This window comes from Macaca mulatta, chromosome 3, assembly GCF_049350105.2.
Source record: "Macaca mulatta isolate MMU2019108-1 chromosome 3, T2T-MMU8v2.0, whole genome shotgun sequence".
NCBI classification, from domain to species: Eukaryota; Metazoa; Chordata; class Mammalia; order Primates; family Cercopithecidae; genus Macaca; species Macaca mulatta.
In genome coordinates, this window is record NC_133408.1 from 151,438,519 (window position 1) to 151,461,298 (window position 22,780).

Below are 22,780 nucleotides of genomic sequence, written 5' to 3' on the forward strand. Positions count from 1 at the left end.
AAGTACTTTTCAACTCTGGTCATTCCACTAAATATGTGTTTTTGCATAGACAGATGTGGTTATTTTGTACATTTAACTAAGTAACCGATTCTTTTTATAATTTGAAAAAGAACGTTGCCATGCCTATAATATTCCTGCTTGGACAGCACAAAGAAATCAGTATTTCATATGCTACCATTTAAAACCTGGCAGAATGGGAGCAGTTTCTTTTTCTGTTTTACATCATACAGGACAACAGGGTCACTTAACCACATTAAATTATTTAACATGGTTAAACTGTATTATTGGAATTCTTCAAATCAGGGTTCAAAATAAAAAAGAAACAGGGAGGTGTCACTTTATAGAAGTCTTTTTTCTGCAGAGGTTCAAGTAAGAGAGAGGTTCAAGTAAGAAAGTTCTTGTGAAAGTGTTCCAAAACAATAAAAGTCCCATATTTAAATATAAAACAAAGTAGGAACAGTTGTTATAATTTTAGAAATGATCACCAACATGTACTGATTTATAAATACTGGGTGCTTTACTATGTGCCAGGCACTGTGTTAGATGCTGGGGACACCTGGTAGGAGACATTCTTTTATTTATTCACGCAGCAGGTGTTTATGGAGTGTCTGGAACATGCCACACAATAGTCAGTGTGTTAAATGTGCTCTTTGCTTTCATGGAGTTCACAGTTCAGTGGGAGAGATAAATCTTAATCTAAAAACCACACAGATACATGCATGCTTTGCAAATGTGAATAGTCTGAAGGTCAGGTATTCCACACAGAGGGAACAACACCTGTAGGCCTCAGAGGCAAGAGAGAGCACAGGGTTGCCTGGACTACAAGTGGCGGTGGCAAGACATAGGGCTTAAAGATAAACAGGGATAAGTAAAAGATAGAAAAATGTCATAATTTTTTCCATAGTAAGGAGTTTGGACATTTATCCTGCAGGCATTGTAGAGACACTGAGGGGTTTTATGCAGATGTTTGAGAGGATCAAATTTGTGTTTTAGATTTTTTAACTGTACCATATAAAAACTGTTTTGTGCTTACATATGATACTATGATATTAAGAAAGACACAAGACAGGATTGGCTTAAAAAATATGGTACATTTACACCATAGAACACTATGCAGTCACAAAAAAGAACAAAATCATGTCCTTTGCTGCAACAAATAGCTAGAGGCCATTATCCTAAGTGAATTAACATGGAAACAAAAAACCAAATACCGTGTTCTCACTTATAAGTGAGAGCTAATCATTGGATACACACTGACATAAAAATGGGAACAGACATGGGGGACTGCAAAAGAAGGGAGGGAGGGAGAAAGAAAAGGGCTGAAAAACTACCTATTGGGTACTATGTTCACTATTTGGGTGACGGACTCAACTGAGGCCCAAACCTCAGCATCATGCAAAGTATTCATTAACAAACCTGCACATGTACCACCTGAATCTAAAATTTTTTTTAATCTAATTTTTTTTTAAAAAGAGAAAGCCACAAGACAAAAATTAGTCTTGTGAAACAGAATTGGCAAGACACAGAGAGACAAATCCTGAGTTCATGAAACATGAGTTAAGACATCCATAAAACAAAGCATCATGAGGCTGCTACACAGAGTAGGACATTTTTTTCTTACTTCAAGAACAATGAACAGGACAGACCCTCAGACTATAGTCAAATGTCATTAAAAAAATTTGCCACAAATTTCAAACCAGTAATATCCTTGATGTGAGGTTTGAATTCAATTAAAGGGTGTTAATAATCATTATCACATTGAAATTTACATTCTTAAAATGGAATCTTTAAGTATCTTATGCAAAATAACTCCCAAATGATTTTCCATCTTTTAGAGCTATATAACCATTTTTCTGTAATCAATATATTCAAATAAAGATAAGTCAAAATAATTATATTGAAAATCTTTTGAAGCAGGCAGAAATATTAAGACCATGCATTCCTTCAACAAAGATTTAATGTTCCAGGTTCTGTGCTTAGGACACCAAGACATGGTCTCGACTCTCAACGGCCCATAGTCATCAAAAACACAAGGAAGTGGCAAATAATGAGAGTGCATTATTGCGTGCTATCAGAGAGGGAGGATTGTATCCTGGGAAGGCTTCATTGAGAAGGTGATACCTGAGCGGGATTTGTAGGGTGAGCTGAATCAGAAAAGGGATTAACAGGGGTACACATTAGGCAATGGAAGTGAGGTGGGGGTAGAATAGGCATTACAGATAGAAAAAAAAATGATTCATAGGAATTAAAAATTATATATTTGGTTTTTAAGGAATATAACAGTATTTGAAGTGGCTGGAGTGACTGAAAGGTGTTCAGAAGGGGGTGGAGGATAATGTGGTTGGAAGGTAAACTGAGGATAGAAACAACATGATAAGGAGATTGGACTTTGTCCTGTAAGGAATGGGAAGTACTCAGAGTTTTAAAGCCAGATTGGGGCTTTAATCAATATATATGATCAGATATAATTTTTGAAAGCTAGTGGGACAGTATATAGGAGACATTGCAGTTATAATCGTGCTGTACTTAACTTCCAGCTCATGTATAATCTTGTGCTTATAGCAAGATTCCCACAGTTCTATGAAAAGTCATAATCAACAAAGCACAGGAGTCTCACTGCTGTATATACATGAAATGCCAAGGATATGGACAAAACTGTAGCCTCCAGTACAAGGTGGGTGTATAATAAAGCATTACTGATGACAGAAGGAGGAAACAAATCTTAATCACTACTTGGTGTTGACTTTTGTTCATTTTAAAATAATATTATGTTCTAGAGAAGGAAAAAAACAATACAGAGTACCAGCCCTCAGGTCTTTGCTGCCACATACTTGTGTTCTGACACTGTGACTCATGCTCTCACACACAAGTAGGAACCTGAGGACCGAGGAGGAGAAGTGGCACACTGCTCAGGAAGCCAGAAGCTACTTCAGCAGTAACCCTGGAGGCATCCAGGCTCTTCAGGCAAGAATGGAGTTGAAAGACCATTAGTCTTAGCAGATACTTGAGAGCTACATACTTTTAAAATTCATTTTGATTTACAGAACCACTGGAAAATGCTAAGACAAACCTTACCTTTCTTTGAACTGTTAAAAAGAAAGGAAAAAGCAACATCAGGAATAAAAAACAACATGAATATTCATTTGAAAATCTCTATATATAATTGGTCAAGTATCAATTAAAATATAAAAGGTACACATCCTATGACCCAACAATTATACTTCTAGGAATTTATTCTACAGCAATATGGGTACAAGTCCATAGAAAGAGGTGTATCAAGATGTTTACTGCAAGACCCATTCTAATGGTAAAAATCAGAAATGGTTAAATTATGTAGCATTCATATAACAAGATTCAGCAGAATAAGGTAGTGGGCTATATAATGAGATATTATCATGTAAAAAAAAGTATAGGTCAATATAAATAGTATGATTCCATTAAAAAATGTGTATGTGTGTACATATATATATGTACATATATAGCATACAAAATAGTCTACAAGATTATACCTTTAGGTGTTAACAGCAGCTACCTCTGGGGATTAGGATACAATGGGGGTTGAGAGGAGGGTAACTACACTTTATTACTTTTTAAAACAGTAGCGTTATATGGAATTTTTGGTGTCTAATTTCAATATCACTTATAATTTTCCATTAAATATCACCCGATTAACTGTACTTTACCTGCTATTTACTTTCTAACCTAAATATACATACAAAACCCCAAATAACTCTCCTTCTATTAATCTGGCCTTTCTTAGACATCTCCATTCTATGACTAGAACTGCCTTATTATCTTTAAAGAGTTGACAATTGAAATTTTATATAATTCGATAGGAAAGATTTTGGTTTAAGAAAGTTTATTAAAGTTTAGGGAAAAGCTGAGTTTAGCTGCCTGAGCAAAGAGCTCAGGATGTTAATAGAATTCCTAGTTCTCCCAATTACTTAACAATAATAGCATCAGTCAATCTCACGGCGGGGGAGGCAGGGAGAGGATGAAATGTGGGGTAAGCACTACATCTGGCTCATGGCTGTGGGATGGGGGTGAGGAGGTGTTCTGTAACTGTTAGCCAGTATCACTGCAGTTTACATAATGCTTATTTATAAGAATGATTTAGATGGCCTTAATAACAGGCTTTTATTAGTCTTGATATCCCTAATGTCTAACCAAGATGCTCAATAAATGTTTGTTGAATCAACAATTGGTATCTGCAATAAAATAATGGGGGCCTACTTCACGGGGTCCTTTTGAGGATTAAACTGAGTTAATATTAATTAACTGCTTAGAACAGTGCCTGATACATACTAAATTGCATATAAAATGCCTTCTGCTTAGAGGTCTTCACTTCCTTTACTACAATATCAAAACCCAAAATTACTCTAAAATTTTTTGCTCTTATAATCCATTTGGCAGCAAAACCTGACCAGAATGATTTATAGTCTTTATTTATCACATATGGAGTGAACATTTTGTATCACTCTAGATTTTATTGGAGGTGCCATATATGTACCATATTATCTTTATGAAATCATAAAAATTCTGATTTCTGAAGTAAAATTGGCACTAAGGACTTTGTATAAGGGTCTAGGGACAAGTGTTATTATCTTTGAAAATATTACAATGTAGGGTTCAGGAACATAACTAGAAATATTTGGTTTCAAAGAAAATTGAGCACAGGAAACATTTATTAATATCTTTTATAAGGTGATATATGAACTTTTAAAATGCAGATTAAAACAAGATGACTAGGGAGGCTGAGGTAGGCAGATCACAAGGTCAGGAGATCGAGACCATCCTGGCCAATATGGTGAAACCTCATCTCTACTAAAATACAAAAAATTAGCCAGGCATGGTGATGCATGCCTGTAGTCCTAGCTACTTGAGAAGCTGAGGCAGGGGAATTGCTTGAACCTGGGTGACGGAGGTTGTAGTGAGTCGAGATTGCACCACTGCACTCCAGCCTGGGCAACAGAGCGAGACTCATTCTCAAAAACAAAACAGAACAAAACAAAAAACCAAAAAAAAACCCAAGATGACTAATCAGCCTTTAGTAAGTTAAATATATGTCCTCTAGCCTGCATTTACTCCAGTTATTTCTTCCATTCTTACACTGGAAAAGTGTAAGAATCTTATTCCCAGTCAAGGATAATTCTGTTCCTTCCTGCTGCCTTCTCAGAGACCTCGCCCTGAAAGTTAGTACCTCTTTCTTAGATTTTCAGCTTCTCCCTCTCCACCAGCTCTAATCATGAATATATTTACACATGCTTAAGTCTCCTCCATCATAAGTATTCATCAAAACAAAGTCTACACATCCAAACTTATCCCTCTTCTTCTTGAAACACTGCATACAATCCACTCTATCGTTTTCTATTTTTTTTTTCTATTCTTCAATCCATGACAAGTTGGCTTTCACCCTCATCAGTGAAACTGCCCATCAGGTTCACCAACAATATTTAGGGAACCTTTCATGATGGTACTTGACCTCCTTGCAGGAGCAGGCGCTGTTTATCACGCCTCCCTCCTTAGGCTTAGGATTCTATGTAGGTCCTTTGGCCAAACTCTACACTCTCCTTGGATGTTCACATTTACTCCCATGATGTCAGTTATTATTCATTGACTGATAGTTTCCGGATCTACATCCCACAACCCATCTCTCTCTCTCTTGAACTTCAGACACAACTTACTAAACAACTCCATCTAAATGTCCCTCGGGTGGCCAAACTCAGGCTGAAACGGAATTTACCTTCGCTCCCAAACCCGTACACCTAACTCCTCCTGGGATCCTCATGCAGTGAATGGCACCACACCAACATCCAGCCAACTGTCAAAAGGCCTAGGAGTCATTTACAACTCCTCCCTCTCCTTCACCTTTTTAATAGTATCAGTCATCGAGTCCTGCCAATTCAACTTCCTAAATGTCCCTAGAATCTATCTCCACAATCACCTCTATTTCAAGCCACAGTCATTTCTAGCTTAGGTTACTACTTCAAATCTTTTACAGAGTTCTGCCTCTCATCTTGACCTCAGTGAATCCCCTTTCTTTCTTTTTTCTTTTTTTTTTTTTTTGAGACAGGGTCTCCTTCTATTGCCCAGGTTGGAGAGCAGTGGTGCAATCACAGCTCACTGCAGCCTCCACCTCCCTGGCTGAAGGGATACTCCCATCTCACCCTCTTGAGTAGCTGGGACTACAGGCGTGTGCCACCACACCCAGCTAGTTTTTAAAAACTTTTTAGAGTGACAGGGTCTTGCCATATTGCCTAGGCTGGTCTCAAACTCCTGAGCTCAAGTGATCCTCCTGCTTTGGCCTCCCAAAGTGCTGGGATTACAGGCGTGAGGTACCATGTCTGGCCAAATGCATTTTCAAAAGTGCAACCAGACAGGTCTTTCTTCCCTCAAATGTGATCTTGTCTCTCCCTTCTTAAAACCCTCAAAAGCTTCAAAATGTCCTCAAAACAAAGTCTACACTCATTCATACAGCCTTAAACTCTATATTCTATCAAACAATCAACAACTATTTCTTGAATGCCTGCTATGTGCTAGGCATGGTCTGGAATCTGAGGATACAGCAGTGAGCCAGACAAAGCTTCAGACATCAAGGAGCTCATGGCCCAGTGGGAAATACACATAAATAAATAAACAAAAATATTCCAGATTCTAATAAGTGTTATAGAGGTTGGGTAGAGAGTGTGCTGTGTCAGTCGGGGCATTCAGGTGATATTTTAGTAGAGACGTTTGAACGTTCCAGCCAAATATACATCTAGCACACTCCTACTAACCTCAGTTCTCAGCTGAGACCTCCCTTGGGAAGTTTCCTGGTGCCTTGAGTCTGGGTTGGCAGCAACTCCCACATGCTCTACAGCACCGCGTGCTTACCCTGCACATTCACCACTCAGGGTGCTAATGCCCATTATTGGTCTGATTACTCCCCAACAGGGACAGGACATCTTTTGCCTGGTTACGTCCCTAGTACATGGTGCACAGTGCTTGCCATGCTTGAGTTGCTCAATATCCACTTCCTGAATGGCAGATTAATTAATATCATTAAATAATTCTCCTGGTCAGAAGGCCTCGCTATTTATTTATTTATTTATTTATTTTTTGAGACAGAGTCTCACTCTGTTTCCCAGGCTGGAGTGCACTGGTGTGATCTCGGCTCACTGCCACCTCCACCTCCTGGGTTCAAGCGATTCTCCCGCCTCAGCCTTCCAAACAGCTGGGACTACAGGCACGCGCCACCATGTCCAGCTAATTTTTGTATTTTTAGTGGAGATGGGATTTTGCTATGTTGGTCAAGCTGGTCTTGATCTCAGGCGATCTACCCGCCTTGGCCTCCCAAAGTGCTGGGATTACAGGCCTGAATCACGGTGCCCTGCCAGCCTCAATAATTTTGAAGAGGGGAATATAATTGTCCTTTGAAGAGGTGCATTGGCTGCCTGAAATGAGAAAAGTCTACATAAAACATTTTATTCATTATTTCCATTTGTTTTATTACTGCTAATATGAAAACCAAAGCATAAAACTCAACATCTGGATAATTAATCACGTCTTTCAGTTTATGCTTCTCTGCTGTTTTTTAATTCCCAGGCTCCATAAAAATATGTAGGCTTTTCCTACGGGAAATTTTCAAATATGAAGTCACAGAATTCTTAAGTAAAACCTAATGATTCTTTAACTGTGTTAAGAATACAACTTCTAATGAAAGTTAATAAATGCATAAATGCACAGTCATCTTCCTTTTGATGTTACAGATTTCTGTACTCAGAGTGGTTAAGTCCTAAGGCCTTTTATTCATTTTTAATTCTAAACTCAAAATTGAATGTAAGGCCAGGCATGGTGGCTCATGCCTGTAATCCGAGTACTTTGGGAGGCTGAGATGGGAGGATTTCTTTAGGCCAGGAGTTTGAGACCAGCCTGGGCAACATAGTGAGACTCCACCTCTACAAAAAAATTAAAAAATTAGCTAAGTGTGGTGGCATGTGCCTGTAGTCGCAGCTACTTGGGAAGCGGAGGCAGGAGGATTGTCTGAGCCCAGGGGTGAGCCATGATTGTACCACTGCACTCCAGCCTGAGTAACAGTAAAACCCATCTCAAAAAAAAAAAAAAAAAAGAAAAAAAAAAGAAAAAAGATTGAATATAATAATGAAAAACATGATGCCATATGCCAAATGACTGACTGCTGAGGGATTACATCTGCCACAAATGATTCTTCGTGTTATATGACTCAGCTTGTCAACTTCTCTAAGGTAACAACCAGAAGATTTTTCTGAGATCATACAATATTTTCCAGTTAAAGTCAAAGACAAGCCACCCCTATGCACTATCTATATTAAAGAATCAATAATTTCTTCCCCTAAGGCACTGGGAAGGCTTCCAATCAAGCAAATGTCATAGCAGAACTGTACTTTTGGTCCTATAATTCTCCACCACCCAGCTTAAAAGCAACACTTCCAATATGATGGTTTCCATATTAAAGTTGTCTGGAAAACTGAAGAGATGGAAGAGAAATAAAAGTAAATAAGGAAGATGACGGATCATATCATTCCTCTAAGAATAATCAAGCATTTCGTGAAACCAGTGCATTACATTTCCACAAATCTCAGTAAATACTGGATTTTTATAAACCTGGCATCCATATTTCCTATTTAATGTCAGCTTGTCAGGGTAGCACAGCATATTGATTAGACTATAGTTGATACAGAATATCAAATACAACTCTGTATCCCTAGTCAAAAAGTTGTAGTCAGAACTTCTCATTATGGTTTTAGTGAGATGAAATGAGCGAACCTATTTACATATTCTCCTTTATCTCCTATTAAGGCAATATTTCTAGGTTCGTGGAGTTAGTCTATTTGTTTTTATCTCTTCAGTTCTGTTATTCTGCTTCTAGTTTATTGAACTTTGATGACAGATACTTCACATCCTATATCCTTCTCTGAAATGAGAGTTAATAGCTTTGCCTGAGTAACAGAAATCTTTAAAAGCAAATATAGATGAGCAGATCTGTGGATGAGACTGAGAAAAAACTGCTTAGAACTTAATGGAAATAGGTAAAGCAATTGTCTAGGATTTATCTGAACAGTGATGAATAAAAACAAGAGAAACTAAAAAGATATGTTAAAGAAAATAATTTTAAAAAGTCACTTACCCTTAGTTCTTCCTTCGTATTGAAACTATCAAGAAGCTGTTGATAATGTCTATCAGTCATTTGTCGTAATAGGGACAGGAGACAAGCGACAAACTCCCCCTAAGTTAAAAAAAAAAAAAGCATATTTTTTTCTTTTAGTAAGGACATAAAAGAACATCAGTAAACTTACACTGAACTGTCCTCAAAGAGAATACGTTAAAATGAAATCACTATGATCCAAACTTGCCCTGTGAAGTCTTCCTAATCTAAATTACCCAAAATGTCACAGCCAAAACTTCTCCCTATGATGATTACCATTTATTTACCTGGTATTCACAAATTTATAATTTTAGAGATGATTTTTTTTTTTTTTTTTAACTTGGGTGGAAGCTTTTCACTTGGGAACTAACTTCACACATTTAAAGAAGGTAAGGCACTGAGGGTGATGATCATTTACTGAGCATTTAAAATGTCTGCACTAATTATATCATTTAAGTTTCATATCAGCACTATGAGGTAGGGGGTATAATACCTTTTTGAAGAAGGTAAAATGTAGTTTCTGATGTGCTTAATGACTTGCCCCAAGTCACTCAGCTAGAAAGTAGCAGAGCTGGAGTTATGCCCAATCTTTCTGCCTCCAAAGCCCTTCCTGTAGCTTCATGCTCCATTTTTGAATTCATATGACCTCCTCCAACTCATCAGAGAGTTGATCTGCTGACTCACAGGGTATAATGAAAGCCATACTTTGCATAATGTTCATTTCAATCTCCTTTTAAAAAATAGTGTTATTCAGATGTCTTGGAGGATTGAAAATAATTTTTTTAATTGGCCATTCTTTTTGTGCTTGGGCTCTATGTGATTTATAACCACAAATTCTAATTCTTAAAAATTAACAATAAAAAAGTAAACATAGCATCCATAGATTTGAAGACCTACATAAAATTGCTATCACTTGCATTTTTGAAAGAACTTCTAATTTAAAATGCTTGCATTTCCAATGCAACCTTTTTTGCTCAGCAAAGAATTTATCTACTTTTAAACAGAGTAATAACATTTAAAACAAAACAAATACAATAGGAGAGGCAATTACTGGTAACTAACTGTATATTTACAGAAGTGCAATTTAATTGGGAACTGGTTTCTTAGATTTTACATGGAAATGACTACAGACTTTATAAGCAGAGACTAAAATCCCTGAGAAGTGGAAATTTTCAACAGAGGCAGCTGGGTCAGGAAAGTTCAATGTATCCTCGCCCACGGCCATGGGAGAACCAAGGAAGGTATAATACTTAAAGACCATGTCAGGGTAACCAGGTACTCAGGCTAGATCTTTGTTTGCAGATAATCATTTGCAACACACGGGTATGACAAATAATTGTCTGTTACATTTTTTAGGGTAAATATTCAAGAAACTAACCAGTGTGGAAAAAACACCCTTCAAGCTCAACATACACTTTGTTAATGAACATGGAAATCCTTGATATTTAACAAAAGAAATAAAAAGTTTAAAGGCAACATTACTTTTTGTGTATGTGTGTAAGGAAGTAACCCAACCCAACACTAGGAAAAGAATGATCTGGAAGGATTGAGAGAACAGTGCCTGGTGCTCACACACAGGACTGGGAATAACAGTGCCTTTTTTTTTTTAAACCAGCCAGACTGGAAAAAGCTCACAATTAATAAGGCATCAGTTAGAGTACCAAAAAGAGTGTTTCCTTAGTACTGGGAAAAATTACTCCTAGAGTAATGCTGTTCTGGTCCTACCTCACAAATTTCAAAAGCAAGACCTAAAATGATCAAACAGTTTCCAATAAATTTAAACTCATTCTATACCAAAGCTCAAATAAATTTTTTAGAAATTAAAAAAATCCACCTCTCGACAATGTAAAATTCACAATGTCTGGCATGCAATGAAAAATTGCCAGGTGGGTCAAGAAGAAGGAAAAAATGATGTAAATGAGGAGAAAAAGTAATATATCAATAGAAACAGATCCAGAAATGACACAGATAATAGAATTACCAGACAAGAACATTAACATAGTTATATTACTGTATTCTAATTATTCAGGACGCTAGAGGAAAGACTGAATATATTAATTTAGAGACATGGCAGACATAAAAAGAGCCCAAATTAAACTTCTAGAGATGAAGGCTACAATTTGTAAGATGAATATTCACTGAATGGATCGAGTGGCAGATTAGACACTGCAGAAGAAAAAATTATTGAACTTGAAAGGGAGAGCAGTAGAAATTCTCCAAAACAAAGCATAGACAGAAAAAACTGAAATAGATAGAAAAACAGAAAAAAGCATCAGCAAACTGTAGGACAACTTCAAGTAGTGGAATATCTATGTAACTGTAATCTCAAAGAGAAGGAAGAGACAGAAAAAATAATTGAAGAAATGAGAAGAAAACCTTTTCAAACTCTTTGAAAATTATAAACCTATATATCAAAGAATCTCTACAAACCCCAAGCACAAGAAACAAGAAGAAAATTACACCAAGGCACATCATAATCAAATTGCTTATAGCCAGTGGTAGAGAAAATCTTAAAACACTACTCAGAAAAAAAAGGGCACATGACATAGAGAAGAACAAAGACAAAGATGAGAAAAGATTTCTCTTGAAAGAATACAAACTGAAAGACAATGGAGCAACAGCTTCAGAGAACTAAAAGGAAAAAAAAAATAACCCAAAAACTATTAACCAAGAAAAATATCTTCCAAATATAAAATATAAAAATATCTTCCAAAAGCAAAGACAAAATAAAGACTTTTCAAACCTCCAAAAGCTTATTCACCACCCCTACTCCACATTGTACTGAAGGTTTTAGTTCAATAAAGCAAGAAAAGGCAATCAGGAATACAGCTTTGAAAGCTATGAAATTGATAAAGAGCTACTAGAACTAACTGAGTTTATTTACATTCCAGAATATAAGATCAATATACAAGAATCAATTTTACTTCTACACACTAAAAATGAACAATCTGAAATTGAAATTTAAAATATCATTAAAATATGAAATAATTACTGATATATACGACAAAAGATGTGTAAAATCTGCACACTGAAGGCTGCAAAACGCTGAGGGGTGGAGTTAAGACTTTAAAAAAATGAAGAGATTACATGTTAATATTAGGATTGGGTAATGCAATATCGTTAAGATGTCAATTCTGGCTGGGCGTGGTGGCTCACGCCTGTAATCCTTTGGGAGGCTGAGGCGGGTGAATCACCTGAAGTCAGGAGTTTGAGACAAACCTCGCCAACATGGTGAAACCCGAGCTCTACTAAAAATACAAAATTAGCTGGGCATAGTGGCGCATGCCTGTAATCCTAGCTACTCAGGAGGCTGAGGCAGGAGAATTGTTTGAACCCAGGAGGTGGAGGTTGCAGTGAGCCGAGATTGCACCACTGCATTCCAGCCTGGGTGACACGAGTGAAACTCCATCTCAAAAAAAAAAAAGTCAATTATCCCCAAATCGATATATAGATTCAATGCAATCCCACTAATTATCCTAGCATAGCTCTGGGGGTTAGAAATTGAAACGCTGATCTGACTTTCAAATCCATAAGGAAGTGAAAAGGATCTAAAATAGTCAAAACAACTTTGTAAAAGAAAAGTAAAGTCGGAAGACTTACACTTCCTGACTTTAAGATTTATTATAAAACATGAGAATCAAGAGAGTATGTTATTGGTGTCAAAACAGAAAAACAGGTAAATGGAACACAACAGCCAACCCTAGGAACAACTCAAATGTCTACCAAGAGGTGAATGAATGAACAAATTGCAGTATAGCCATACAATGGAATACTAGTCAGCAATAAGAAGGAATAAACTATTGATATACAAAAGAATAAGGATGAAACTCAAATATATTGTGTGTGAAGACAGAATTCCCTGACCCAACGCCCCCCGCAAAAAACTATGTATTATATGATTAATAATAATAACTATGTACTACATGATTCCATTCATATCAAATTCTAAAAAATGCAAAGTTATGTACGGTAACAGATAAGTTACTATAAAAAGCAGGTCAGTAGTTGCTTGGGGATGAGGTAGCATGGAGAAGCAAAAGAGAGGCAATGGAGAGGGGCACAAGGAAGCTTTTGAAAGTGATGAACATATTTGCTATCTTGATTGTGGTGATGGTTCATAGGAATATACATACGTCAAAACTAAAATTGTATATTTCAAACAGGTGTCATTTGTTTTATGTCAATTATACCTCAATAAAATAAAAAAGACATGTGACAACACTATGATTTATGGAATGGCACTATGTGTAAGTTACCATACTTTGACTATACTATTGAGTTCATTCCTTATTTGGGCTTTGTTGGGGAGACACAATCAACTTCACTTTAAAGAAAAGATAATTATCTCTTAAGGTTCAGAAATTTACCCCAGGTTCCACAGCTTGAGAATTGTGAGACTGGGGATGTGAACTCAGGTATCTCTGGTTCTAGAAGTCGGAACTCAGTGACTCATCTATTTCTGCTCAGACTATTTGATTGTATAGAGAAAATACACCTGATTTTTTTGGTTATAATTAAAATATTAGTAAGTATACTGGAATCCATCAGTTGATAACTAAGGTTCATACTTTTTTACCTTTCTCTTAATACGCCTTGACTTAAAAATGCAAATCTAGTTAGCAGAAACCCATTCATCTCTTTTCCATCTCTTAGGTTTTCCATATCATATTCACATTGTCTCCAATACAGCTACTAGATTAATTTTCCTAAGACATTTACTTCAACACACAATCCTGTGAATAGTGAAATATGCTAAAGTGGGAAAAATGACACATTATTTGTTGTAAATTTAGTAATAAGAAATAGTATGCAATAATGAATAGACTTTCATCTTAAGTCTTTACAGTCAGTATACATAGGGGAACAACCTGTTTGAATCCAGATTTATGATTTTATTTGTCATATCTGACTTAGGCCCATTTGAATAACTTATAATCATGACATATAATCCCTGAGGCACTTAGGATGATTATTGTCAATCCCAACATCTACTCTGCAATGTCATTTATTCACTTATGCTGTTTAGGAACTCCAACCACATTCAACTCTGTTAGGAGGCCTACATGTCCAATTACTAATGTATATTTTATCCATAATGTAATTTTTTTGCTCTATTTTTTAAATTTAAATTTTAATTAATTTTTTAATTTTTTTATTTCCATAGGTTTTTGGGGGACAGGCGGTATTTGGTTACATGACTAAGTTTTTTAGTGGTGACGTCCAATTACTAATGTATATTTTATCCATAATGTAATTTTCTTTGTTTTTAAGATATTTTAAGAATGTATCGATATGAAAATCCTAGATCCATAATTTGTTAAGAAGAAATAAAAAGCCATCAGTGGCCAAGATGTACTTAGCTGCAGTGTAATACTTTCTTATATATAAATCACCTTGAAAACTCTGTAGTCCTCAGTGGCCATTTTATGTATAGATTGAGTATAATGAGAATTTCTATAAATGATTTTGTATAGCACGGGTATTGGAGGGCTACAACTGTCTTCATGAAAGCTATTATACACATACATTATTTTTTCCACATATTTCTTATAGAATTAACCCAGACCCATTTCCATACCCCAATCACAAACCGACAACACATGAAATTTTTAGATGAACACATCAGAGTAGCTGTCTTAGACCTGGCCTATGCCCAGAAGAATCACTTGCTCCATAAATGGTACTTAACAGAGTTATGAACAAGTAAGCATTTATAATTGTAAGGAACTCTGGAGCTCCATCAGTTGAGAATGCAAGGCAAGTGGTCATTTGTACTGCTTTATAAAATCTGCTTCTACCTATAATTAGACTGTTGAAAGGAATTTATCACAATGGTGCTTTTTTTTTTTTTCTCGCTAGAGAAAGCATTTTAAAGTTCAAAAAACAGTTGGTGGGAAAACAAAAAGTACAATCCTTTTAAATTGTAAAAATAAGGCCTCTGTTATCTGGAACTATGATACAGCAGAAGCCAGTGCTCACGCTGGTGTGGCTGGGAGGCAGGGTAACAATCATGGTGCTTACAGAACACTGGAAGAATTCATCACGGCACACTGTGGGATCTGTGTTTACTTACAGTGTGTCTACCTGTCATGGGCACTTTTCCATATGTGTCTGCACAGAATGAAAAGGTGCTCAATGTAGAACTGTCATGTAAAGACTCCCTATTCAGAAAGCCTGTTCTCTGTGAGAAAATGATAAAGAAATTCAACAGATCTTCAGTCTCCAGAGAATGGATTTTGTGAAAGACCAAGGCATATTTCTCGCCATAGAATTATTATAACAACAACAATACATCAAGCACGTCTGCAACAATCATGGTATGACTGTGACTGCTGCTGCTACCATAATGACTAATGGCCAGCATTGATCGAGTTAGCAGACCAGATACTGTTTAAACACCTTTACAGATCTGAGGAATCCTCACACTAACTTTGAGATAAGTACAACTATTTTCTCTGATTTACTTATTTATTTATGAGACACGGTCTCGCTCTGTCACCCAGGCTGGAGTGCAGTGGTGTGATCTTGGCTCACTACAACCTCCACCTCCTGGGTTCAAGCCGTTTTTGTGCCTCAGTCTCCCAAGTAGCTGGAATTACAGGTACCTACCAACATGCCTGGCTAATTTTTTTGTATTTTTAGTAGGGGTTTCAACAAGTTGGCCAGGCGGGTCTCGAACCCCTGTCTCAAGCAATACGTCCGCCTTGGCCTCCCAAAGTGCCGGGATTATAGGCGTGAGACACCACACTCAGCCTATTTTCTCTGTTTTAAAGACAAAGAAACAGAGGCTTAGAGACATTAATAACTTGACCAACATCAGAGTCAGTGCAATGGCAGAGAAGAAATCAAGCTAGGTCTGTCCAAGTATTCTTAAAAAAAAAAAAAAAAAAAGTCTTAAAGCATAAAAGCAAAGATGTCAAATAATTTATGTGTGTGTTTCATGGAAAATTTCACCCCACATACCTTGAGAGTTTGGTTTCTTACACAGCAAGGGGTACCACAGAGCCATGCAGGAAGGATTCTCCTCATGTGATTTTCTTATAATTTAGTACATGGGACAATCACTCTGCCTGCCCTACCCCACCTCCACCCACAGACCTGATTCACTGACTTCCTGAAGTCTCCTAATTAGCATTGGTTATTACACCATATGACCTGAAGACCACATGTATGCCATAGAGATCTGATGCACAACAACCTGGTACACTCTGCACGTCGATAGAAAGCAGTTTAACAAATGTTTTAGCTTTTGATCTCAGGCAATCTTTAACCATGTCCAGCATTTGCTATGATTTTGTTTGCTGTGCCATTATAACTTTTGAACTATGTAAGAGTTATATTGCCAGGAAACAATTAAAATGTTACCATCAAAACCATAATGAAAGAGACATCCTTCCTCTTCCAGGTTGAAAGTATAGAGACACTTCTCCCCTATTCCTCCTGCTAAGTACAACTAAAAACCTGAATATCAAATACAAAACAAATAGAAAAAGACTCTGACAGGAGGGGAGAGAGGGCAGACTGGCCAAGAACCTTGGGACCTGAGGAAGGGCATGGTGTAGATTTTTGGGTTTTCTTTTTTGCCTCATATATTTCAAACATGAGGCTGAAGAGGCCAGCAACTGTGAAAGACCAATAGTTGGCAGACAAAAGAAAGAGTCCCAACAAAACCTTATTTCTCCAGCCAAAGGACTAGGAAAGAGCAGCCCTGCAGGGCAATACTTTTAGCCACAACTGCTCTATTCTAGCTGAACACCACGGAAAACTTTGGCCTCAGTCACCCGTTCACCGCAAAGGCTGAGTGAGGAGCCTAGACTTCCATCCTCATGAGGATGTAGTGAGGTGCCCCAACATCTCTCCTAGAGTGGAGCCAGAGAAGGTCAAAAAGGGAGCAGGTACTTTCATACCCATGGGTCATGAAAACAACGGGAGCAACCTGGACTTCCACCCACAACTGGCAGTAACAAGTCACAGTTTTTCCCTCCCTACTGAGGTGGTGTCACAGAGGCCTAGTAGAGAGTCAGGATGGCTACTATGGCCCAGCAGTAACAAAGCCACTCCCACCACTTTGTCAGTAGAGACCACATGCAGAGCCAGAACTTCCACCTCAACCAGCAGTAACAAGAAGCCCTCTTGCCTCAGGTGTCAACGGAAGCCAAGAGGCAAAGCTGGATTTCTATCTCTGTCTCACCATAACATGTAGGCACTCACTGTTCCCCTGATCAGTGGTGTCACATAAAGCCAGCTAAAACAGAAGGTTTATGTAAGATCCAAAACCTTATAATATAGAAATGTCTTGGTCATAAGAGAAAATAACACATCCTATTAAGATCTAAGAAAATCTCAAATTGAATGAAAAAGATAATAGATGTCCACATTGCAATGTCAGACTGTTAGAATTATCTGACACATACAAAATGGTTAAGGACTTACATGTAAAATATAAAACTACACTACTTTTAGGAAAGAAACTAGGAGATAACATTTAAGACACAGGGCTAGGCAAAAAGAGTCAAAGCTTGAACCATAAAAGGAAATTAATAAACTGGACTTATACGAAATTAAAAATTTTTGCTTTGCAGAGCTTGTTAAGAGGATGAAAAAACAAGTTACAGGGTAGGAGAAGAAAACCACATATTATAAAAAGAAATAAAAACTCAACAGTAGAAAAACAATCCAATTAAAAAAATGACAAAAAGACATGAAAAGACATTTTACTGAAGAGGATATTTAGATGGCAAGTAAGTATGTGAAAATATGCTCAGCATCATTAGCCATTAGGGACGTGAAAATTAAAACCACAATAAGATACCACTACATAGCTATCAGAACGCTCTCCACTCCAAAAGAGACAACCCCAAATGCTGATGAGAGTATTGAGAAAGTGCACCGTTCATAACTTGTATATTATAGTATATATAGTAGAGCCACTATTTTCCATGGTAGCTATACCATTTTGTATTCCTGTATATACATAAATAGATACACATTTTTAACTGCTAGATATATTATTTCTTAATATTTTTTCTTAATGTTTTACATGAATATAAAATACAGATATAATATTAGACTCAAAATAGTGGCACTTCAAAGCACCTTGAAATTTGCCAATTGCAGACTAGGCATGGTGGTTCATGCCTGTAATCCCAACACTTCAGGAGGCCGAGGCGGGTGGATCATCTGAGGTCAGGAGCTCGAGACCAGCCTGACCAACATGGTGAAACATTGTCTCTACTAAAAATACAAAAATTATCTGGGCATGGTGGCAGGCACCTGTAATCCCAGCTACTCAGGAGGCTGAGGCAGGGAGAATCGCTTGAACCTGGGAGGTGGAGGTTGTAGCGAGCCAAGATTGCGCCACTGCACTCTAGCCTGGGCGACACAGCAAGACTCCGTCCCAAAAAATAAATAAATAAATAAAATTGCCAATTTCAACCTTCTCATTTCCTAACTAAGGAAACTGAGGCCGAGAAAAGTTATGATCATGACTAGTCAGATTGAAAAATCTGGAATGAAAACTCAGGGCCCCTGACTCCTATTACTCTGTTTCACTCTTCTCATTTCCTCAAGCAATTTGATGGATGATAAGAAAATAAAAAGTTATCAAGTTGACTTGGGACATAAAATCTGGGATTAATTTAAACCGGACATGGTATGACTAATATCAAAGCTGGCTTTCTGCCATTAAAAACCACTTACTCCAAGTTCCTTTAACAAACATGCTTTATATCTTGGTTTCCTTGTAAAATGAAGGTAACCTCATATGATTTTGAAATGCTCATGGGTTACTCTCCTAAGGTCAGATTTTCCAGATTATAACATCAAGCCACCTGCAACGTGACTGAAGCTTTAACAAGCATAACCAGGCCCTGTTCCACGTGCCATCTGCTCTATGATCTTACAGTGACATCCTGGAACTGGAACCGCATTGCTGAGCTGGACGGCTGAGGTCGGCTGGTGATCTCCAATATGGTCCTCAGCAGAATATCCAGCAAGCTGGCCACTATCACATCTATTTCCTCCAGCACAGATTTTTCCTTAAGAGAGAAAAAAAATAATGTGTTCAGGAAATTGGGGTTTAACATGCACTTCAATCTAACAGAAAAGGGGAAATCAAAGAGTCAGAGAACTTGAGAGACCTGGATTTCACCTAAGTGAATGATCTCCTTTTACAGTAAACAAAGGCACAGAGAAGATAATGGCTTACCCAAGAGTACACAACTCAGTGGTGCCATGGATACCTGAGGTACAAGTAAAAAGGTGGGTGATATCATGAACGTACACCAGACACACCAGTCTAACTCAGAACACCAGCTAGGCTCCCAAAAGGGTGTGTGATCTCAGGCAAGTCAGTTTGCCTCTCTAAGCCTGAATCTTCACTGCAAGTCCATCCTGGTTCTTGGTCTATAATTTATCGGTTCCAGACTGTGCTTATATTTACTTTTCTCATCATTGGAGTTACATCAGTCATTTTCCAAAACTCTATTTTAAGTACAAATGGCTATTCCTATAAAAAATGATGTGTAAAAATCTTTGTAAGTAAATATTGGGAAATGGTGTTTGGCCCAAATACCCGTAGCTACAGAGTAGATCTAAGGTCATGTGGCCATGTGGAAACTGCTTCTCTGATGCAAAGCTAATAGTATCCATGCCTCAGGACTTGAAAGAGAAACCCAAATTGCTCTGCACTGACTGTATGTGGAATTGGGTTCTTATTCCACCTGCACAAAACAAAACTCTATGTACAAATGCTCCTAACCAAGGAAATCACTCTTTGTAAAAAATACTTTCAGAAACTACGAGTTTGAAAGAGTTTTTTGGCTAGGATCTCACGATAAATTTTCTTACTCTTGCAAGAAAACTACCAACATTTTTCCTCCAATGACTTGGTTTCTGCTCTGAATGTCTACAGAGAGCAGAAGTTGTGGAGGTGATTTCTTTTTATTTCTCTTCTGCAGTTTTTGGTTTTGTGCAGTGAACTATCTAACTTAACATTTTACTCTCAGCAATTATAATTTGGAAAAAGATTCTAACTAGGCATAGCATAGTTATTCTTTGTAGAATTTTATAGAGTGGGGTTTAAAACTGAACTCATGCCTTCTGTCACCACGGTTCTGTCCAGTTCCAGATCACCTTTGGGGCCTGGATCATGGGGGTGGGAAAAAGTCAACTGCTTTGTTCCATGCAGGTTCCTCTTATTACACTTCCAGAGGCAGAATTTCCAGCTTTTTTCTCTCAAATGCCAACTCTGTTCCCATGCTACTGGGGCTCTATCTCCAACAACTCCACTGAGTTCCCATCCCAGCTCACTGATCTTCGGAAGCTGATCGTAACTGACAAATTGGGAAAACTGCAACCTAAAGGTAATAGGGAAGCAGAGAAACAGGATTCTTGGCACTCACTGCCAAACTCTGCTCCATAAAACCTGTTACCGATGAGCAAAATGGTTACTTAACAGTTGCATATTGGCAGAAGTGGAACAGGATATTCTCCATATGTGGATTTCACACCAGACCCCTGAGCCATGAACACAAATACTCTGAGTTGTCCCATTTATAGGCAAGCATGTGATTTTTCTCATTTTGCAGTGCATTCTCTAACGCAATTGCATTGCATCAAGAGTCAAGCACATTGATAGGAATCCCCAAATCCATAACAATTTGGAGATCACTGTTGGGGCCAAGTAATGGTTATATTGTAAGATACCCCTAATCTCCTGGAGCTGTCCTTTGCTTCTGCAATTTCCAGAGGACTCAGCCCGAGGACCATAGCCAAGTTCTGAGTATCATGAAGTGGCCTTTCACAGAATGGATCAAAAACGACTTCACGTTGCAAGAAGTAATTTATTCTTGCCACAGAGCAGTCATCATATCAAGATTAAAGACACGTGTGGGAGGCTTTGAGCTTTCTAATTTTTCTCACTCAGTATGCAGTTCTTCCTTGAAATACAAGTTTGGGGAACCCAGGTTATTTGGGGTTACAGAATCCCACAAGGTTAAAAAAATTCCTTCCAAAGAGGAGCAAAAAGTCCAGCCCAGCTGGAAATAAAAGTGAGTCTAAGAGGCTTCCTCTTTAGTGTGGTTTCTGTAGACTATTACAAGTTATTTCCAGAAGTCATTTGATGGGAACTATATACTATGACCTGTATTTACTTACCGAGCTATTTTTCTTGATGAGACAAAATACGTTGCTAAGGATACGTGCACACATGATCAGGTCCTTCTGTTCTTGCAAGTGAATGTGGAGGTGATGTAACACGACAGGCAGAAGAATGTATCGGGAATCTGAAGAGAGAAGAGTCATTAGTGTCACATCTGTTGGAGTCCCACGCAATACCTAGGGCAAATCCTTATCTACTTTTAATTCAATTTTAGTTGTTAAATTATTAACACATGTAGTTACAAAGGTGTTAGTTCTGCAAGGTTTATATTGAAAAACATCAGTTCCTTTCCCTAATGCACAATTCCTACACTCAGGAGGCCTTTGACACTTTCAGGTGAAATAGATTATCTTTTTAGAATTGTTTGTTTTACCTTTACATTTCTAAATCACATGCTTCTCTTGCTGTTTCCTGAACTTTCGTTAAGAGAGACCACCTACTGACTTCCCACTATGGTAGATGAGGACTTAGTTTTGTTTTGTTTTTTTAACCCCCTGATATGGTTTGGCTGTGTCCCCACCTAAATTTCACCTTGAACTGTAGCTCCCATAATTCCCTGTGGGAGGGACCTGGTGGGAGAGAATTGAATCATGGGGGTGGTTTCCCCTATACTGTCCTTGTGGTAGTGAACATGTCTCACGAGATCTGATGGTTTTTTAAAAGGTTTCCCTTTTCACTTGGCTTCATTCTCGCTTACCTGCCACCATGTAAGATGTGCCTTTCCCCTTCCTCCATGATTGTGAGGCCTTCTCAGCCACGTGGAACTGTGAGTACATTAAAGCAGTTTTTCTTTATAAATTACCCAGTCTTGATTATGTCTTTATCAGCAGAGCGAAAGTGGACTAATACACTGCCTTTTCTCCCTCAAGCCTCTCAAAATGGTTATATCACAATTTCTGGCTAAGTTAACATTATGGTTTTGCTGCTGCTCTGATTTCTAAACCTTTGTACATGACTGGATTTTTGCTTGGTTTTGTTTTTCTCTCTTTGAAAGCTTTTGGGAAATTATCCCTGGTAATTCAAAATTTCATGATTATGTAACTTGCCTTGACCCTTTCAATCTATAAATTTGTGTTCTTCAGTTCTGGGAATTTGCCTTGAATTATTTCTAGGATTATTTTCTTCTATCCTTTGCCTGTAAATTCAACTACATTTACACTGAATCTCTTGAGCTATCTTCTGCTTTTCTAGGATGTTCCCCCTCTTTTTGTTCAACTTCTGGTAATTTCCATACCTTATCTTCCAAATCATGTATTCCATTTTATTATTTATGCTATCAGCTATTTTATTTCTAAGAGCTTTCTCCCTCCCAGGACCAGTGTCGTGGCTGTGTAACCTGAGAAGTCACACAGGTCCCTGTGCTCAGAAGGACCCTGTGCCTGGTGTAAGCGATGCTACTGCCACCTTGAAATTCTTAACTTTTGAGCACCAGGTCTTGTATTTTCATTATGCAGCCA

At 37.7% G+C, this 22,780-nt stretch overlaps 1 protein-coding gene across 4 annotated transcripts in view; it reads right to left on the reverse strand.

Moving 5' to 3' along the window:
- The window catches only part of DOCK4 (dedicator of cytokinesis 4), a 469,859-nt gene that overhangs the window by 98,860 nt on the left and 348,219 nt on the right, over positions 1-22,780 (reverse strand). For all 4 annotated transcript variants that reach the window (XM_077997203.1, XM_077997201.1, XM_077997202.1 and 1 more), the window contains exons 24-26: positions 21,320-21,447; positions 19,066-19,200; positions 9,146-9,244 (exon numbers count right to left, since the gene is read on the reverse strand). In XM_077997203.1, the coding sequence (XP_077853329.1) occupies positions 9,146-9,244; positions 19,066-19,200; positions 21,320-21,447 (362 nt within the window). The remainder of the gene's footprint in view (positions 1-9,145; positions 9,245-19,065; positions 19,201-21,319; positions 21,448-22,780) is intronic.